The 16,929-nt window shown below is 32.9% G+C and overlaps 1 protein-coding gene across 1 annotated transcript in view; it reads right to left on the reverse strand.

The window, feature by feature from the left end:
- Positions 1–6,844: 6,844 nt before the first annotated feature.
- LOC143043206 (uncharacterized) overlaps positions 6,845–16,929 on the reverse strand; it is a 62,160-nt gene continuing 52,075 nt past the window's right edge. Inside the window, exons 9-10 of the mRNA XM_076215618.1 lie at positions 11,648–11,776; positions 6,845–8,081 (exon numbers count right to left, since the gene is read on the reverse strand). Coding sequence (XP_076071733.1) covers positions 11,653–11,776 — 124 coding nt within the window. The 3' untranslated portion in view covers positions 6,845–8,081; positions 11,648–11,652. The remainder of the gene's footprint in view (positions 8,082–11,647; positions 11,777–16,929) is intronic.

Consider the following 16,929-nt stretch of genomic DNA (forward strand, 5'->3'; position numbering starts at 1 on the left):
CAAAGGTACCAGGATACCAGGATTATAATTAAGTACGCCAGACGCGCGTTTCGTCTACATAAGACTCATCAGTGACGCTCTTATCAAAAATATTTATAAAGCCAAACAAGTACACAGTTGAAGAGAATTGAGGATCCAAAATTCTAAAAAGTTGTGACAAAGATGAATCATGCTGTCCTCGTTCAGATTGATTCGACAAAATCTGACCTGTACTTTTGAATCTCCTTTTTTATACAAATTAGACCGTTGGTTTTCTGTTTAAATGGTTTAACACTAGTATTTATTTTGTTCCTATATAGCGTGGTGTTCGCTGTGAGCAAAGGCTCCATGTTCAAGGCTCTTCTTTGATCTATAATGGTTTTATTGAAACACATTATTACTTTGATGAAAAGTTGTCTCATTCGAACTCATGCACCATCCTAGCTCTTATATCTATAAATCTTTAAAATTTCCCCTTATAAATAACTGCTTTCCAGTCCTCCAAAAAGGTCATTTGGGTGCTGAATCTTTTGTAATGTGCACATTTCTAAAGCTTCATCGGTAATGACAGTTATGATGGTACAAGAACGATTACGTCAATAAAATTACCAAATAAACAGCACTGAACGATCTAAATTGATAAATATAGAAAAGATACAGATTGTTATTTAGCAAGAAATATTCACGTATTTATACGATCGGTTACTACACGGCCGACACTCGGCTAACCGACAGATTGGTCGGTTAATCTATATCGAGTATGCGGCTATATGGGCGATTGGTCTGTTAATCGGGTTGGTTATACGTCTGTTAAGAGTAAAACGCTTAACTTAATGTTAAACTCTATTAAATATACAGATTTTTGGCATGTTATAAGCACCAAATCAAAAAAGGAAAAGTGTCCGACAAAATGATATCTATCATAGAACATTTTGCACTTGTAAAATCATTTCTTAGTTTGCGCAGTTTTCAGTAAAACTAAAAGGCGTCGCGCAAGTATGTAGTATTTATGCTTATATGCATAGCAATTTTTTTAATAAAAGGCGAAACAAACAAATTTAGATATCATTTAAAGGACAAAAAATAGTACTGTTATAAAAATAAATCGACATTAGTAAATATTTCATAATTGTAAAATAACGTGAATAATACCATTTTTAGTGAAAATTATGGGAAAAAAGTCTGTTAATGGGTTGGACAATTGAAATTGTGTCAGTTAAGAGTTATTTAGCCACGACAATAATTTTGCTACCTTTATATTTTACCCTTGAAAAATTTAAGAATGAGATGTTCCTGAGTAAACAAAAATGACAATACGGTGCAACAGTATCCTAGAAAGAGCATTTTTATTTTGACTTTCTTTGCATTTTATTGAAGGGTGTGTCACTTCAATATAGCGTGATATGGATTGGCCTCTGGAATATGCATGAATTTTTTTATTGACGTTTTCAATCAGCCTTCATTTTTGTATCTGTTTGAAGTAGCACATTCTCAATTCCGACTGAAAATGTCTTTCTAATACAACACAGGGTACATACAACGTGTTCTCGTTCACATATGGACATGATATTTATCACTGGACGTTAAACCCTAATTCGTCAGCATCATCCAATTGGTTCTTTTCTTCTATTACTTAATCATATGTTGTTTACAAATCACTCTAAAGAAGTAAACGGTAAGGAGCGAATGCAGCTACATTTGGTTATTTTAAGTTTCAAATCATTTTATTCCGTTTAGTTCCTTTCTACATAAGTGCAGAGGAGAACTACAGTTGTCTATGGTGGCTGGTGAAGTCCATTTCGCGTTTTCGCGATTTCGCCTTTCATATTCTATAGGGCGAAAACACGAAATCGCGATAAGGCGAAATCACGAAGTCGAAAACGAGAAATCGGTTTCGCGTTTTCGCCATATAAAATATGTAAGGCGCAAACGCTAAAGCGCTAAAACGCAAAATGGCATTAATCTGCCACCATAGTTGTCCGCATGTAAACTTCTAGAATTTGTCATCAATATAAGCACATCGCAATCCGTTACTGTTTCAACAGCCATCGGTGTTTCATGTGTGTATTCTTAAACAAGTATTATTTTTTTCTCGTTTTCAGCAATGTATCATTCTCTACTGTCCTTATATATTATTCTATATTCTGCGTTTCCATCCAGATTATCGAGTATACCATGAGGGTTCGGATTGGGGGTATTGTTTATTTCTGTATTCTTTAAATTGTTATGTCATTTTTTTCTACATTTTATTTATCTTACTCATTATTCTTTCTTTATTTTTCATATTTTGTCATCCCAATATATTTTACTTACTGATTTTTATTTACATTACGACGTTTATCTCTTATTTATATACTGGTTACAAATATAGATGACAAATTTGTGTCATTCATGACAATTAAACAGAATCAACATGATATATGCGATCATTCTTGGATGAAATTAATATTACTTTAATATTACACTTTTTGAAACCATTTTTATCAATTTTCAATTTCATGTGTTGTTTCCGTATATGTTATGTGTCATTGCTCATGTGTTGTTTTCGTATATTTTAGCTGCTCGTCTTGAGCCTACTCATTTCATCCGATAACACCCTATATAGCAATAAAATTATAATGGTATTGCCATTCATAACTCTTAACAGACCAATTAACAGATCGGGTTTTATACATCCGACCCATTAACAGACCAGGTTTTAAATAAAGATTGATTTATGTCACCAAAATACAGATTTTCGTGTAGATTTTTCACACAATGATATGGTTAACAAACATAATGCCTTTCTTTTTTCGATGTTCAAAATATTGAATGCAAGTAAATTTAACCAATGTGTCATTTTGTGTACATTTTATGTGTGTAAAATGTGTATAAATTTATTGATGAGTAACCCGCCTTTTCATTTTATAGATCGTACATCGAAGCTAGAAAAATAATAATTACACCACTGAATTCAGTACATTGAATTGTTTTGCTAGACATGCATACTTTTTATGATGAAAATATATTTAGAAAGTTATACAATGAAACATGCTGAACTTTCAATGATTTTCTCGATAACACCTGATTAACAGACTTTAGCCAACCCGATTAACAGACCAACCGACGATATAGCCGCATACTCAATATAGATTAACAGACCAATCTCTCGGTTAGCCGAGTGTCGGCCGTGTACTAGTCAAACACGAAAGTCAAATCTCTGTGGCAACAATACATCGGAATGCCCTCACGGTCATCGCGATGTTAAAGAGCGTCCATGCGGCGAGCTGGTTATGTTCATTTTTTCTATGGTCGGGTTGTTGTCTCTTTGGCACATTCCCCATTTCCATTCTCAATTTTATCATAGAGATATAGATTTACCAACGGGAAAAATCTTTCCAAAAAGAACTGTTTTCCTTGTCAATATTTTTTTTCTATGTTAATAATAAACACATTTTCTGTTTGACAAGATTTTTTAATTTCGTTGTATCTGAAGTTGTTCAATTTATAGTCTGAGGCTACTTAGTTGGTATCTTTAAAGTTCGGGACATCATCAATTTGTTTGGAATATTTATTTTACCATTTGAATATTGATTGTTATTTGGAGCTGTGTTGGATTGGATTATTTGAATGAATTTTTTTCTTTTTTTTCTTTTAAGTAATGATTTTTTTTGTCTATTTCGATATTACCCGTGTGGATAGGCTATAACAGTGTGACCTCAAGGGTGGATCCAGCCGTTTTCCAAAGGGAGTTCCTAACCCAGGATAAAGATGGGATCCAACCATATGTCCCCATTCAAATGCATTGATCGACCAAAAAAAGGGAGTTTCAAACCCCTGGAGCCCCCTCCTGGATCCACCACTGGACCTATAGTAGAATCTAATAGGTCGGTAGACTATTTACAACCGCATTTAAATTCCGCCATTGCATCATCACGTCAACATGTTCAAATAGAATAAGTCGGTTAAACCATGTGGTTGAAAACAATAGACTGAACAGGTTGTTCACACTTTCAACATCAATAGGGTCAAGCAACATTTTCGAAATGATAAGTTCATGTAAGCGTTAATTTTATTACAGATACGTAATTTTAGTGATATTGATCCTCAAACATTTAGCCGGTCATGAACTAAGTTTGTGAATTATGTTGGCGGTTTTTCTTGACATGCATTGTGTGACGTGTCATCGTATTCATTTTATATTAGAAAACTATAGCAGTTATATTAGAAAAGTATCGCATTCATAATTTTTTTATATTAAAAAAACATCGCTATGATATAAGACAAACATCGCATTGATATGATAAAATATAGCAGTATCTTTGACTTATAGGTGATTTTGGCTTAGCAAAGAATTGAATTCATCTCACTTGCATTCCACTGAATTTGCTACGTGATGTTTATTGAATGTGAACATCTACAAATGATAAATCGTGCATTTATGTTGCATTTATTCAACAATTCAATTTTCTCTTTTAAATCCACCTTGCTTGTTATTACATAAAATAATTCATGGAAATTATACAGCAGACGTATGGCGTGTTAAATGTCACCCTGTTTTAAGAAAAGAGTCATTACTTTATACCGAGAAATCTGCCTTTCTTCGTACAAATGCTAACATTCGTCTGAAATTTCCCACAATGCAACTCGTTGATATAAGACAATATCGCTCGTTGATATAAGAAAAGTTTTTATCGAATCGCTTCTTCCATAGACTGAGGACTCTCTTTCATTTTTGTAGGCTCGTTTTATATGACATTTTAATACTACTTCGATGTTATTTGATTTCCTCCTTAAAGATTACACAGCGTGTTCTGTTTTAGAAACAGAACCTATCAAATCAGTCATTTGTTCTTTACAACCGTAGACACTTCAACTAAAACTGGTAGAAAATAACACTTCATTTATTTTGTGCGCTAGACGCATCGTTCTCGTTTCAGCATCAACAGGAATGCTCAACCCTAAATAAAATTGAAACCAGGGATGTAAAAATACGTAAAAGATTTGGGAGCTCCATGACCAATTAGCTCATCATAGATACCAGGATTATAATTTTGTATTTTCACCAGACGCGCGTTTCGTATACAAAAGCATAAGGGACCTAGGTATACTAGTTACAATACCGGTAGTCTGAGGTCAACTTTGCATGAGACAACTGGAACCTTCGTTTGTGAAAGTTTTAAGAACGAAAATGTATGTAAAAAGACAAATATGTCCCTGCCAAAAGCAATGACTCGAATAAGGATATACTTACATGGTGTAGCATACTGTCAGAAAATCAAGACCAGTATTTATAAATCTTTGAATCGTTCGAAATAATAAAGATTTTCTACCCAAGGAAAAGATAACGTCAGCTATTTTAGGCAAAACCCTTTAGTTAGTTTTGACACTCATTGCTGTTACACTTCATACTTAATTTGCCTTTTTAACATTTTTAATTTCAACCACTTTGATAAGTCTTTTGTAGAAGAAACGCGCATCTGTCGTTACAAAAAAAGCCGGGTATCATTGATGAGTGATGATCGATAGTTGTATGTGTGTACACATTTTCAAATCTTACAAGTAATTATACACGTGTACAATGTATACGACAATAACATTAATTTAACTCATCAGAGAGAGGTTTAGCTAGCTATAAAACCAGGTGTAATCCACAATTTTCTACTTACGAAAATGGCTTCACCAAGTCAGGAATATGGCACTTGTTTTCCATTCGTTTGATGTGTTTGAGTTTTTGATTTTGCCATTTGATTAAGGACTTTTTTTCGTTATTTCTGATTTTTTTTTTATAAAAGTGTTTTTCTTTCAGATTTATTTCAAGAGTTATACTTTCACTTACTCTGATTATTCGAAGTAGTTTATATATTGAATAGTCCTCCTTCTCTGATGTTTGATGCCTCCGCTGTCCTTGTTTAGTACCAATCAATCCCATAGCAGCGTACCATTTTACTTCATACAGATTCTTGAAGTTATCCGCTATTTTTGTAGGACTTAGATATTCAGGAAAAGAATCCCTAGCTGATTTGCTGCCAATCGTTTTACATGATAAATATACAAAAAGATGTTGTTTATATAGTTTCTTAGCAATATCAATATGCTTTATTTGTACAGCTATGTAATATTTCATTGTTAAAAATGTGCTAATAAAAGTAGAATACATTAAGCATTCCTAATGTCTTTTCCAATATTTTGTCTAGATTGGATACCAAATACCGCTCGTTATTTCATCAGCATATAATCGATTGTAAATATAATTGTTATTTTTTACTATGAATATAATTGAGAATATCACTTTATTAGTTACCTGAATCTAAGCTCATTTATTTCTGCTCCCTTTCTTGCAATGACTTCTTCTTGTTTACCCAATTTCTTTTCTAACGTTTCATTAGCTTCAATCGGAACATACGAAATGGACAGAGCCTTAGAATCAGATCTTGGAGATTCATAACTCTGACTACGAGGACTGTATTCATCTTTTGGTTGCTGCCCCAGTATGGAGGTATGGTTTGGCTTTATACATATTTTGATATTAGCGTCACTGATAAGTCTTATGTAGACGGAACGCGCGTCTGGCATAATAAATTATAATCATGGTACCTGATAACTATTTACACCACTGGGTCGATGCCACTGCTGGTGGACGTGTCGTCCCCGAGGGTATCACCAACTCAGTAGTCAACACTTCGGTGTTGACATGAATATCAATAATGTGGTCATTTTTATGAAGAGGTAGAGCCAATTTGCCGGCAATTTGTTTCATTCGATAAGATAGGTAAATCATGTTTTAAATAGCCCGATAGATGCTAATTAGAGTACATGAAAATACGTCACATCATCTATTTTCATACCTTGAACAGGTATTCCTACAAAAACAAGGCCAAAACTATTGATTTTTAAATATTGATTTTATTTTATTATAAACATCCTTTATGCAAGGTGCCATACCACGTAACTTGTCGAGGAGCCAAATAATATCGAAAAAAATTCAAATCGTGATTTTCTCATTTTGAATATATGTATATCTGTATTTGTCCTGGTCTATTAAGTTTTTATCGTCTATAAAGATAAGATAATACATGTATATATTCCAACCGAAGAACATCTTACATCAGTTGGTCATAGATTACCATGTGTTACTAACACATGTTACATTGCCTTTTCTGTCATTTTAACAAATCGGCCCTTCGTTGTGATACAGATGCAACAGCTTCTTGATGTTTTACCTACAATCACGATTTGTAATGTAACTGATTTGTTCTGTTGTGTTGTTTTATTTTCTGATGACTTAGGTACCGGTGTAGGGACGGTGGTAAAAATTTCAGTTCTAATATCTATACAGTTTGTGAATTGGCGACAAAATTGTTGTTGACTGAATTGTTACATATAATACCATGTTCAAAAAAGGTTTCGAAAAATAGTTTTTTGTTGTTTTGAAACTTGTATACAATGGCCTTATTTTAAGTTATGTGTATATTACACCCGCAATATGTAGGCTTCATTTCTATATAATTAATTCTCGTGTTATTGGTTATGAACAGGCACCTACATCTGTTTGACGGCAGTTGTCCCTTGAATATATGTAATAAATGTAAACACATGAATAGAAAGTAAATCAAGAGTATGGGCAGTCATAGAATTGCACACAATAAGAGGTACATTATTTTTTCTTTGATACATGTAAAATGATATGTATTGACTAATATTTCTGCCCAACAAATAGCATTAATCTGTGTCAGTTCTTTTTCAAAATGTGACAAAACAATAATAGTACTGTGTGTGTTAAAAGAGCACACTCACTCATACACACATTTACAAAAAAACCTATATAGTTTTATCAGTTCTATATAATTCAGGCATACATTGTACAAAGTAATATGCAATCATAAAAAGGTACATTTGAAACACGACATACCTATCAAATACAAAGGAAAAGACAAATATTAAACTGTTATTATAATATTAAAAATCTGTGTTTTAGGTGTGTTGTATGTACATAGTCCATAGCTCTGACGTTGGCTTGAATACATTTCATGTTTTGGGATCTGTAACATTCAATATCATGTTCATTTTTCCACGCTGGGTTCATCTTTTCAATTGACCCCAGTCTCAGTATACCCATATCTCTGTAAAAATCAATGAAAACAGACATATTAAATATCACTGTCTTAATCACTGAAGGAGCTTTACAATGAATGATAGAATAATAAAATATCAAAAATAATATTTTTTCTTATTTAGTTATGAAAAAAATATTATACAAAAGTATTCATATCGTATGGCCGTTCGATAAAACAATGGATATTCGTATGTCAATGGCCCTTTCTTGGTGGAAGGTAAATCTGCCAAGTTGTGGAATATCTAAATATTCAGGTCTGTTTTTCATTAAGTAAGCCTTCTTTATGCATTTGTACCAAACTTACGCCTATCTGAGTCTAATTGTCGGTACAGATTTATAAAAATATGTTGGTTAATATTGCCTATAACAGATTCTATACACATGGAAAAAAGTATTGCAACACCTTGATTTTTTAAAATTTGAAAAATGAGCCTCTTTTTTTGGATGAAATATAATAAAATATGTGTACAATATTATTGAAACATAGTTTATGATAACATTGGCATTGAAACGAACAAAAAATGTTTGAAAAAAAATAATTTATATAACCACAATTTTAATACCAAAATGGAGTGTTTTTTGTACCAAAAAATGCATTTTACAACTTTTACTGTAGTCGAACTTTACAATGTCAGACATTTCAAAATTAATCCTTATATGACTGATCATATCATGGTTGATCGTTATACGCCAAAGAATTAGTACTTTGGTGCGCAGCCTCCATTCAAACGGATAACCGCATCTAAACGTCTTCTGAATCCTGCCATAAATCGACTAATTTGTTGCTAAGGTAGCAGCAACCATTTCTGATGTGGGCATTGTTTATTTCATGATGTGTTTGAACTGGGGTGTCCTTTCGCGCACTTTCCGCCCAATAGTGTCCCAAATATGCTCGATATGGTTGAAATCCGGGCTACGATCGTACAATGGAAGATAAACCGAATTCCATTTGAACATTGAATCTTCCTCCACGATGCTAATTTCCAACTTTGGCGAGCTTTGCACTACATTGGATACGGAAAACTGTGTGTCTGTTCGTTAGCAAAGGTCTCGGAAATGGTCTTATCGCACGATCACCAGTAGCGATGAGTCGATCTCGAACAGTTCTTGTTAAAAAGCTCCTGTATGGCCACCACTCTCTTTTTAGGATTGTCCTGTATGCAATGGGTTTCCTTCTGACCAACCTTCATTATGCTTGATTTTCCTTAGCAAATGGTATAGGGGGTCTTCATTATCTTGAAATGTCTTTAACAGCGTTTATTGCCTGATTTATTCTCAAAACGACTTATAGTGAAATGGTGATGACCAACAATACGTGCAGTTTTTACATCGACATCCCTGCTTCCCTTGTGCAGATAATCTGCCATCTGGCTGCAGTTAAATAAAGGCAACAGTAGTATACCGCTGTTCAAAACTCATAAATCCAGGGACAAAAAACAAAATCGAGGTAACAAACTAAAACCGAGGGAAACGCATTAAATATAAGAGAACAACGACATAACACCGAAACGTAACACACACAGAAACGGACCAAGCATCAGACAAAACACCACGAGAATAACAAATATAACATGAAAACCAAATACATGAATTTGGGATAGACAAGTACCGTGCCACGTCTGATCTCAATATCTCAAAAATAAGAGAAAACACAAACGACTCAACCTTAAAATGCAACACACACAGAAACGAACAATAATATAACAATGGCCATCTTCCTGACTTGGTACAGGACACTTTTAAAGGGGAATAAAAGTGGTGGGTTGAACCTGGTTTTGTGGCATGTTAAACCTCGCACTTTAATGGCAAAGTTAAATATAACATTGAAATGACAACATAATATTACAGGACTACAATACAAATAAATAGGAGAACATATTAGACAAAGAAAAACATGATTAATAGATAACAAAAAGCATCAGGTTTAAAACTCAATACGCCAAAAACGCGCCATGTCCACACAGGACTTACAAGTGACGCCCAGATATAAAAGATCGAAAGTGAAAAAAGTACAAAGTTGTACAGCACTGGAGATAAAAAGTTGAAAAGGTTTCGCCAAATACGGCATTGTTTTTATGCCCGGGATAAGAACATTCTTATTATATAGAACAATTCATGCTATTGCAAACAGTAAATTTTATCAAATGAATATGAAAGAGATATACATAAAGAAACTGAAGTATTAACTAATTACAGAAAACTAAACCCGAATACATAACGCCCAGATATAAAAGATCGAAAGTGAAAAAGGTACAAAGTTGTACAGCACTGAAGATCAAATTTTAACAAATGAATATGAAATAGATATACATAATGAAACTGAAGTATTAACTAATTACAGAAAACTAAACCCGAATACATAATGCTATTAAAGTTTAACACAGAATAGACACACCCGAATCAGTCCAGGCGTCAACGTAATTACAAAAATGTGACGTCACATACGATGGCGAAAAGGTACAAACGTTATGCCACATTTGACAGTTAAGAGTTGTCAAGGACCCATTATAAGGTGTCAATCACATAACTTTAAAAATTTGGTTATTTAAAGGGTTGAAAACAAAGAGGATAAAAACAACTGTTTTGCTGTTTACGGGTACAGTAGCTGCATGTGCAGATAAAAAATATCGAGTCGATATTTATTGATTAAACTCAGGTGATACTTAAATAATGTTTAACTAGTTCTATTTTACCAAATTATATCCCAAAAAAATGAAAAGTGTTTTTTTAATTTCAATTTCAATTTGGTGTTGCAATACTTTTTTCCAACTGTATATATTGGGATGATCTAATGAATTCATGAGTGTTAAATTATTGTTTGGGACTTTTTGCCTAAGTCTAAAGTGCTGTTTTTTTATTCTTTTTATTACACGTTGATCAGAATTTGGGAGAGTCTTAGTGTCATCCCTCCATAATGTTCTATAGTGTTGTTCAAAGAGATTTTGAGTTAATCTTAAAGGTGGCTTAAACCGATTAAGGATCCTGCTTTCGTGTCCAGACACAATGAATGAATTCCGTTGTTAAGGTTACGTATTGACCACCATTTGCTGTATCAGTGTATTATGAATTTATGTAGATTATGTCGTTTTCACCTAGGGGATTCTGTTTAAGAAAAACAGAGAGACCACTAAGCTATTGACTGGAACGTTTAGTCTACTCAAATCACATTTCTGATAAGTTCTAGTTAAAGAAAAGAAAAGGCAAAAATCCATAAAATTGTAGAGATTGATAAAAATCTCACTAAGCAGACTTTTGATGTTATAGAGTTTATACGGAAGTCTGCGACTATCATTTGATACTTTTTTTCATAAAAAATATTTTAATTGGATTATGCACTTTTAAAATTATTTTAGCTAGGACCGCCAAACAGAAATTAACCCATTCTGGTATTGACTGGAAAGATTTGTTTAAAAACAAACATTCTTTCATTTCTAAACAACCTGGACAAAAGTCGAATGAAACGATGTTCAATTAGTTCTTGTTCAATTTAAAAAAAAATTGTCCAGTGCCTATTTTATAAAAACAAAACAGTATATTTCATATGTTTAAAAAATACATTGATTGTCTAATTACCGTTCTTATTCTTTTGTCTGTTTGTTTAATCTTTCTTCCAAGGTCTGTTTTACAATTTTCAAACTGTCAACTTCCTTTGCTTTCTTTAGGAAATCCCTTTCTAACTGCTGTACTTTCGTTTTAAGCTTGCTGTTCAAACAAAATGTTTATTGCATGATTTGACGTTCCAAACAATATATCAAAATTAAAGTAGTCTGTATATTATAAAATGTATTTTTCACCTTCTTTTTTAGCATGTTTAAGTGCCTGTAATTTTTGCTTGGTTTAAAATTAAACTGAAAAAATAGTCAGTTTCTATTAAAAAGTCATATTCATTTTATTTTAAATTACTTCTTTTACATAAAGTGATAAACATTATAAGCTGTCAAAAAAGAATTTTCACTGAAGTAACAAACCAATTTTTTATTCAGTAAAGAAAATTCGCCCCTTCTGCCAAAATCGAACGATGATTGATTTGTGCTTTATCATTTTAATTTCATTTTGATTGATAATTATATAAGAAAGAGAACATCCAATCGAAAAGTTGTTCGTGTAAATCGTAAATACATCTAAAATTATCTAAATGCACACACGACATAAATGGGATCTGTAAAACGTTTTATCACAGCTAATAGGTTATCAAGAATTTCATGAAAGCGGTATAGTGTTATTGAACAGTAATGCTAGACCATTCATAATAACATATTCTTTAATCAATAACAAAATTGTAAAACTACGAAAGGGCTGTTATATAATTACGACTTTGTAATCGTGATTAAAAATGAAATTGGTTTGAAATTGTAACACAGTGATGACTGCTGTGACGATATTTTGACTATTTTTCCGATTATGTGTGTTTTGTTCATGCATCGTTTTCAATATAATGCATATAAGGTCAACAGTTGATTATTGTATCGTGGGAGATAAAGTTTAAAAAAATTCCTTAATCCTCCGTAAGTTTCTTTACCATCTCAATACGTTAAGTGTAGACCTTCCCATGATTTTGAATCTTTACTCAGCATGACAATACTAACAGTAATGCAATCCTGCACACAATGTTTGCCCAAAACAGTAATAATCTGGGGCTGGGCATGATACTTTATCGCACAAAGTAAGTTGCAAACATTAAAATCACAAAATACTGAACTCCGAGGAAAATTCAAAACGGAAAGTTCCTAATCAAATGACAAAATCAAAAGCTAAACCTCTCACTTGTATGACAGTCGTATTAAATTCCATGATATTGAAAACGATGTGTGAACAAAACAGACATAATATATAACAAGAGGCTCTCAAGAGCCTGAATCGCTCACCTTAATTTTTTTGGTTAAATCTCTCATCAATGATTATTTTGGCTTTTCAATTTATTTAATGTTCTTTGAATCGTCCTATTTTCTTCAAAAGCAAAAAAAAAATCATTTTCTCCTATGTTCTATTTTAGCCATAGGAGCTATGTTTCTGACATACAAGGAAATGAAATATAAAATTTATACTAGATACTCTGAAACTCATTTAGCCTAAGTTTGGCTGAAATTGATACAGCAGTTTCAAAGGAGAAGATTTTTTAAAGTAAGTCAACATGATGAACAAATTGTGAAAAAAGTCTTTAAAGGGCAATAACTCCTTAAGGGGTCAATTGACAATTTTGGTCAAATTGACTAATTTGTAGATCTTACTTTGCTTAACATTTTTGCTATTAACAGTTTATCTGTATCTATAATAATATTCAAGATAATAACCAAAAACTGCAAAATTTCTTTAAAATCATCAATTCAGGGGCATTATACCTGAAAAACCAGTTACCCAATTCGGCTGAAAATTTCAGGACAGGTAAACCTTGACCTAATAAATACTTTAACTTCTTGTCTTATTTGCTCTAAATGCTGGAGTTTTTGAGATATAAGCCAAAAACTGCATTTTACCCTGTGTTCTATTTTTAGCCATGACGGCCATATTTTTTGACGAAATAAAAAATAAAGCACAAACTTTATTTTATACACCCTACTGATCATTCAGTTGAAGCTTGGTTGAATTTGGTTTAGTAGTTTTAGAGGAGAAGATTTTTTAAAGTTAGCAAATATGATGAACAAATTGTGAAAAATTGTCATTAAAGGACAATAACCCCTTAAGGGGTCAATTGACAATTTTGGTCATATTAACTTATTTGTAGATCTTACTTTGCTGATCATTGCTGTTTACAGTTTATCTTTATCTATAATAATATTCAAGATAATGACCAAAAACTGCAAAATTTCCTTAAAATTACCAATTAAGTGGCAGCAACCCAACAATGGTTTGTTTGATTCATCTGAAAATTTCAGGGCTGATAGATCTTGACCTAATGAACATTTTTACCCCATGTCAGATTTGCTCTAAATGCTTTCGTTTTTGAGATATAAGCCAAAAACTGCATTTGACCCCTATGTTCTATTTTAAGTAACAGCGGCCATGTTTTTTGACGGATCAAAAATCGAAGCACACACTTTGTGCAGGATAATCTAAGGAACAATCATGCTAAGTTTCATCCAAATCCATTCAGTAGTTTCAGAGGAGAAGATTTTTTAAAGTTAGCAAATGTGATGAACAAATTGTGAAAAATTGTCATTAAAGGAGAATAACCCCTTAAGGGGTCAATTGACAATTTTGGTCATATTAACTTATTTGTAGATCTTACTTTGCTGATCATTTTTGCTGTTTACAGTTTATCTTTATCTATAATAATATTCAAGATAATGACCAAAAACTGCAAAATTTCCTTAAAATTACCAATTAAGTGGCAGCAACCCAACAATGGTTTGTTTGATTCATCTGAAAATTTCAGGGCTGATAGATCTTGACCTAATGAACATTTTTACCCCATGTCAGATTTGCTCTAAATGCTTTCATTTTGAGATATAAGCCAAAAACTGCATTTGACCCCTATGTTCTATTTTAAGTAACGGTGGCCATGTTTTTTGTCGGATCAAAAATCGAAGCACACACTTTGTGCAGGATAATCTAAGGAACAATCATGCTAAGTTTCATTCAAATCCATTCAGTAGTTTCAGAGGAGAAGATGTTTGAAAAATTGTTAACGACGACGACGACGTCGACGACGACGACGACGGACGCCAAGTGATGAGAAAAGCTCACATGGCCTTTTAGGCCAGGTGAGCTAAAAATGTCAAAAATATGGTAACAGCAGTCAATTTTGTGTTATTATCTTTATCACTTTAAAAACAAACACATATATACATGTATATATATACAAACATTTACCATGACACAATAAAACATTGACGGGAAATGAAAAATACTTATGAACCACACCAACAAATGGCAACCATGGAACAAAAGACTTCTGACTTAGGACAGGTGCATAAAAATGCAGCAGGTTTAAACGTTTTAACATTCGCCAACCTTCATCCTAACCTGAAACAGTGGTATAACATTACAATATAAAAACACACGAACTAAGATATCAATTGAAATGGCTTAAGCACATCTATATTATATACGCATATTTAAGATCTAGAATAAGGAGATGTGGCTTGATTGCCAATGAGACAACTATCCACCAAAGTTGAAATGAAGTTGTGTAAGCAATTATATGTAACAGTCCGGCCTTCATCAATGAGAAAAAAACGAGAAAACTAACGGCATAATTTATTACAAAATAATTTACGAAAAACAAATATGACAGACATTAACCAACAACAACCACTGGATAGGCTCCTGACTTAGGACTTGGAACAGTGACATGAAGAATATGACGGGGTTAAACATGTTTTCGAGCGCTCAACCTTTCCCCCCCCCCCATACCTGGTACAGTACGGTAACAGTACAACATAAGAACAAACTATAAATATCAGATGAAAAAGTCTAAACTCATCAGATGGATACAAATAAAAATATATGTCGAACAAAAACAGAGAACGGACGTGAACGGGTACTTGTACATCCTAAAATCGAAAAAGAAACTTCTTAGAGTACTCGTAGTTACTGACAGCAAGTTCCGTAGTACCGTGAAAGTACATTTGAGTAATATTAAGTATGTTTTTAAATTGCTGATAACAAAATCAAAATTTATTCCTAATAAATCAATATTCAAAGATTGAACTATAGTGTTGAATAGGTAGAATCAATTTATTCAAGGGATCATTGATAAGTTGAACCCGGATCGAATCTATATTAAATTTCGATATATCGCCGTTAAATTCTAAAACTTGCTGTCCAGGTCTGTGTATCTATGAAAGAATTCAGTAAAGGTATTTATTAATTTTGGTTACAAAATCTCTTTTAAGAAACGAAGGTTAAACACATAAATGTGTTGGCTACTTTATAGAAGTATTATACAATGTAATTCAGGTCCAACTCATAATATTTTACAATACTCAAACTTGTATATTTGTTCGCGTTTACAGATGGGCAATTAGTTGTTGTGTTCAGAAAAACAAATTATTTAACGGCAAAATGAAAGATGAGTCTATAAAATAGATGAAACCACAATGTTCATGATGTAAAAATTGTGAAATATTGTGTAGTATAGACCTAACTTTTTTTAAATGTGCAGGAGATACACAATTTTGAATATCAAAGTGTCTGTATTGCAGCTGTTTTCGCTGTTTTATATATTTATATCCTTGATTTCTTTTGTTTGTTTTGATAGTTGAAGGAAGTTTGTCTTTTCTATAATTTACACTCGTGGTTTACATATGAGGGCTCTAATTAAATTGAGAATGGAAATGGGGAATGTGTCAAAACGACAACAACCCGACCACAGAACAGACAATAGCAGACGGTCACCAACAGGTCTTCAATGCAGCGAGAAATTCTCGCACCCGGAGGCGTCCTTCAGCTGGACCCTTAACAAATATATATATACTAGTTCAGTGATAATGAACGCCATACTTTACTCCAAATTATACACAAGAAACTAAAATTAAAAATAATACAAGACTAACAAAGGCCAGAGGCTCCTGACTTGGGACAGGTGCGAAAATGCGGCGGGGTTAAACATGTTGAGATCTCAACCCTCCCCCTATACTTCTAGCCAATGTAGAAAAGTAAACCCATAACAATACGCACATTAAAATTCAGTTCAAGAGAAGTCCGAGTCTGATGTCAGAAGATGTAACCAAAGAAAATAAACAAAATGACAATAATACAAAAATAACAACAGACTACTAGCAGTTGATTGACATGCCAGCTCTAGACTTTAATTAAACTGATTGAAAGATTATGTCTTCATCATATGAATATCAGGCACAATCTTTCCCGTTAGGGGTAACCCGAATAATTCAGTCGTTATATTCCGCTGATCT

The sequence above is a fragment of the Mytilus galloprovincialis genome, chromosome 8 (assembly GCF_965363235.1).
Source record: "Mytilus galloprovincialis chromosome 8, xbMytGall1.hap1.1, whole genome shotgun sequence".
NCBI classification, from domain to species: Eukaryota; Metazoa; Mollusca; class Bivalvia; order Mytilida; family Mytilidae; genus Mytilus; species Mytilus galloprovincialis.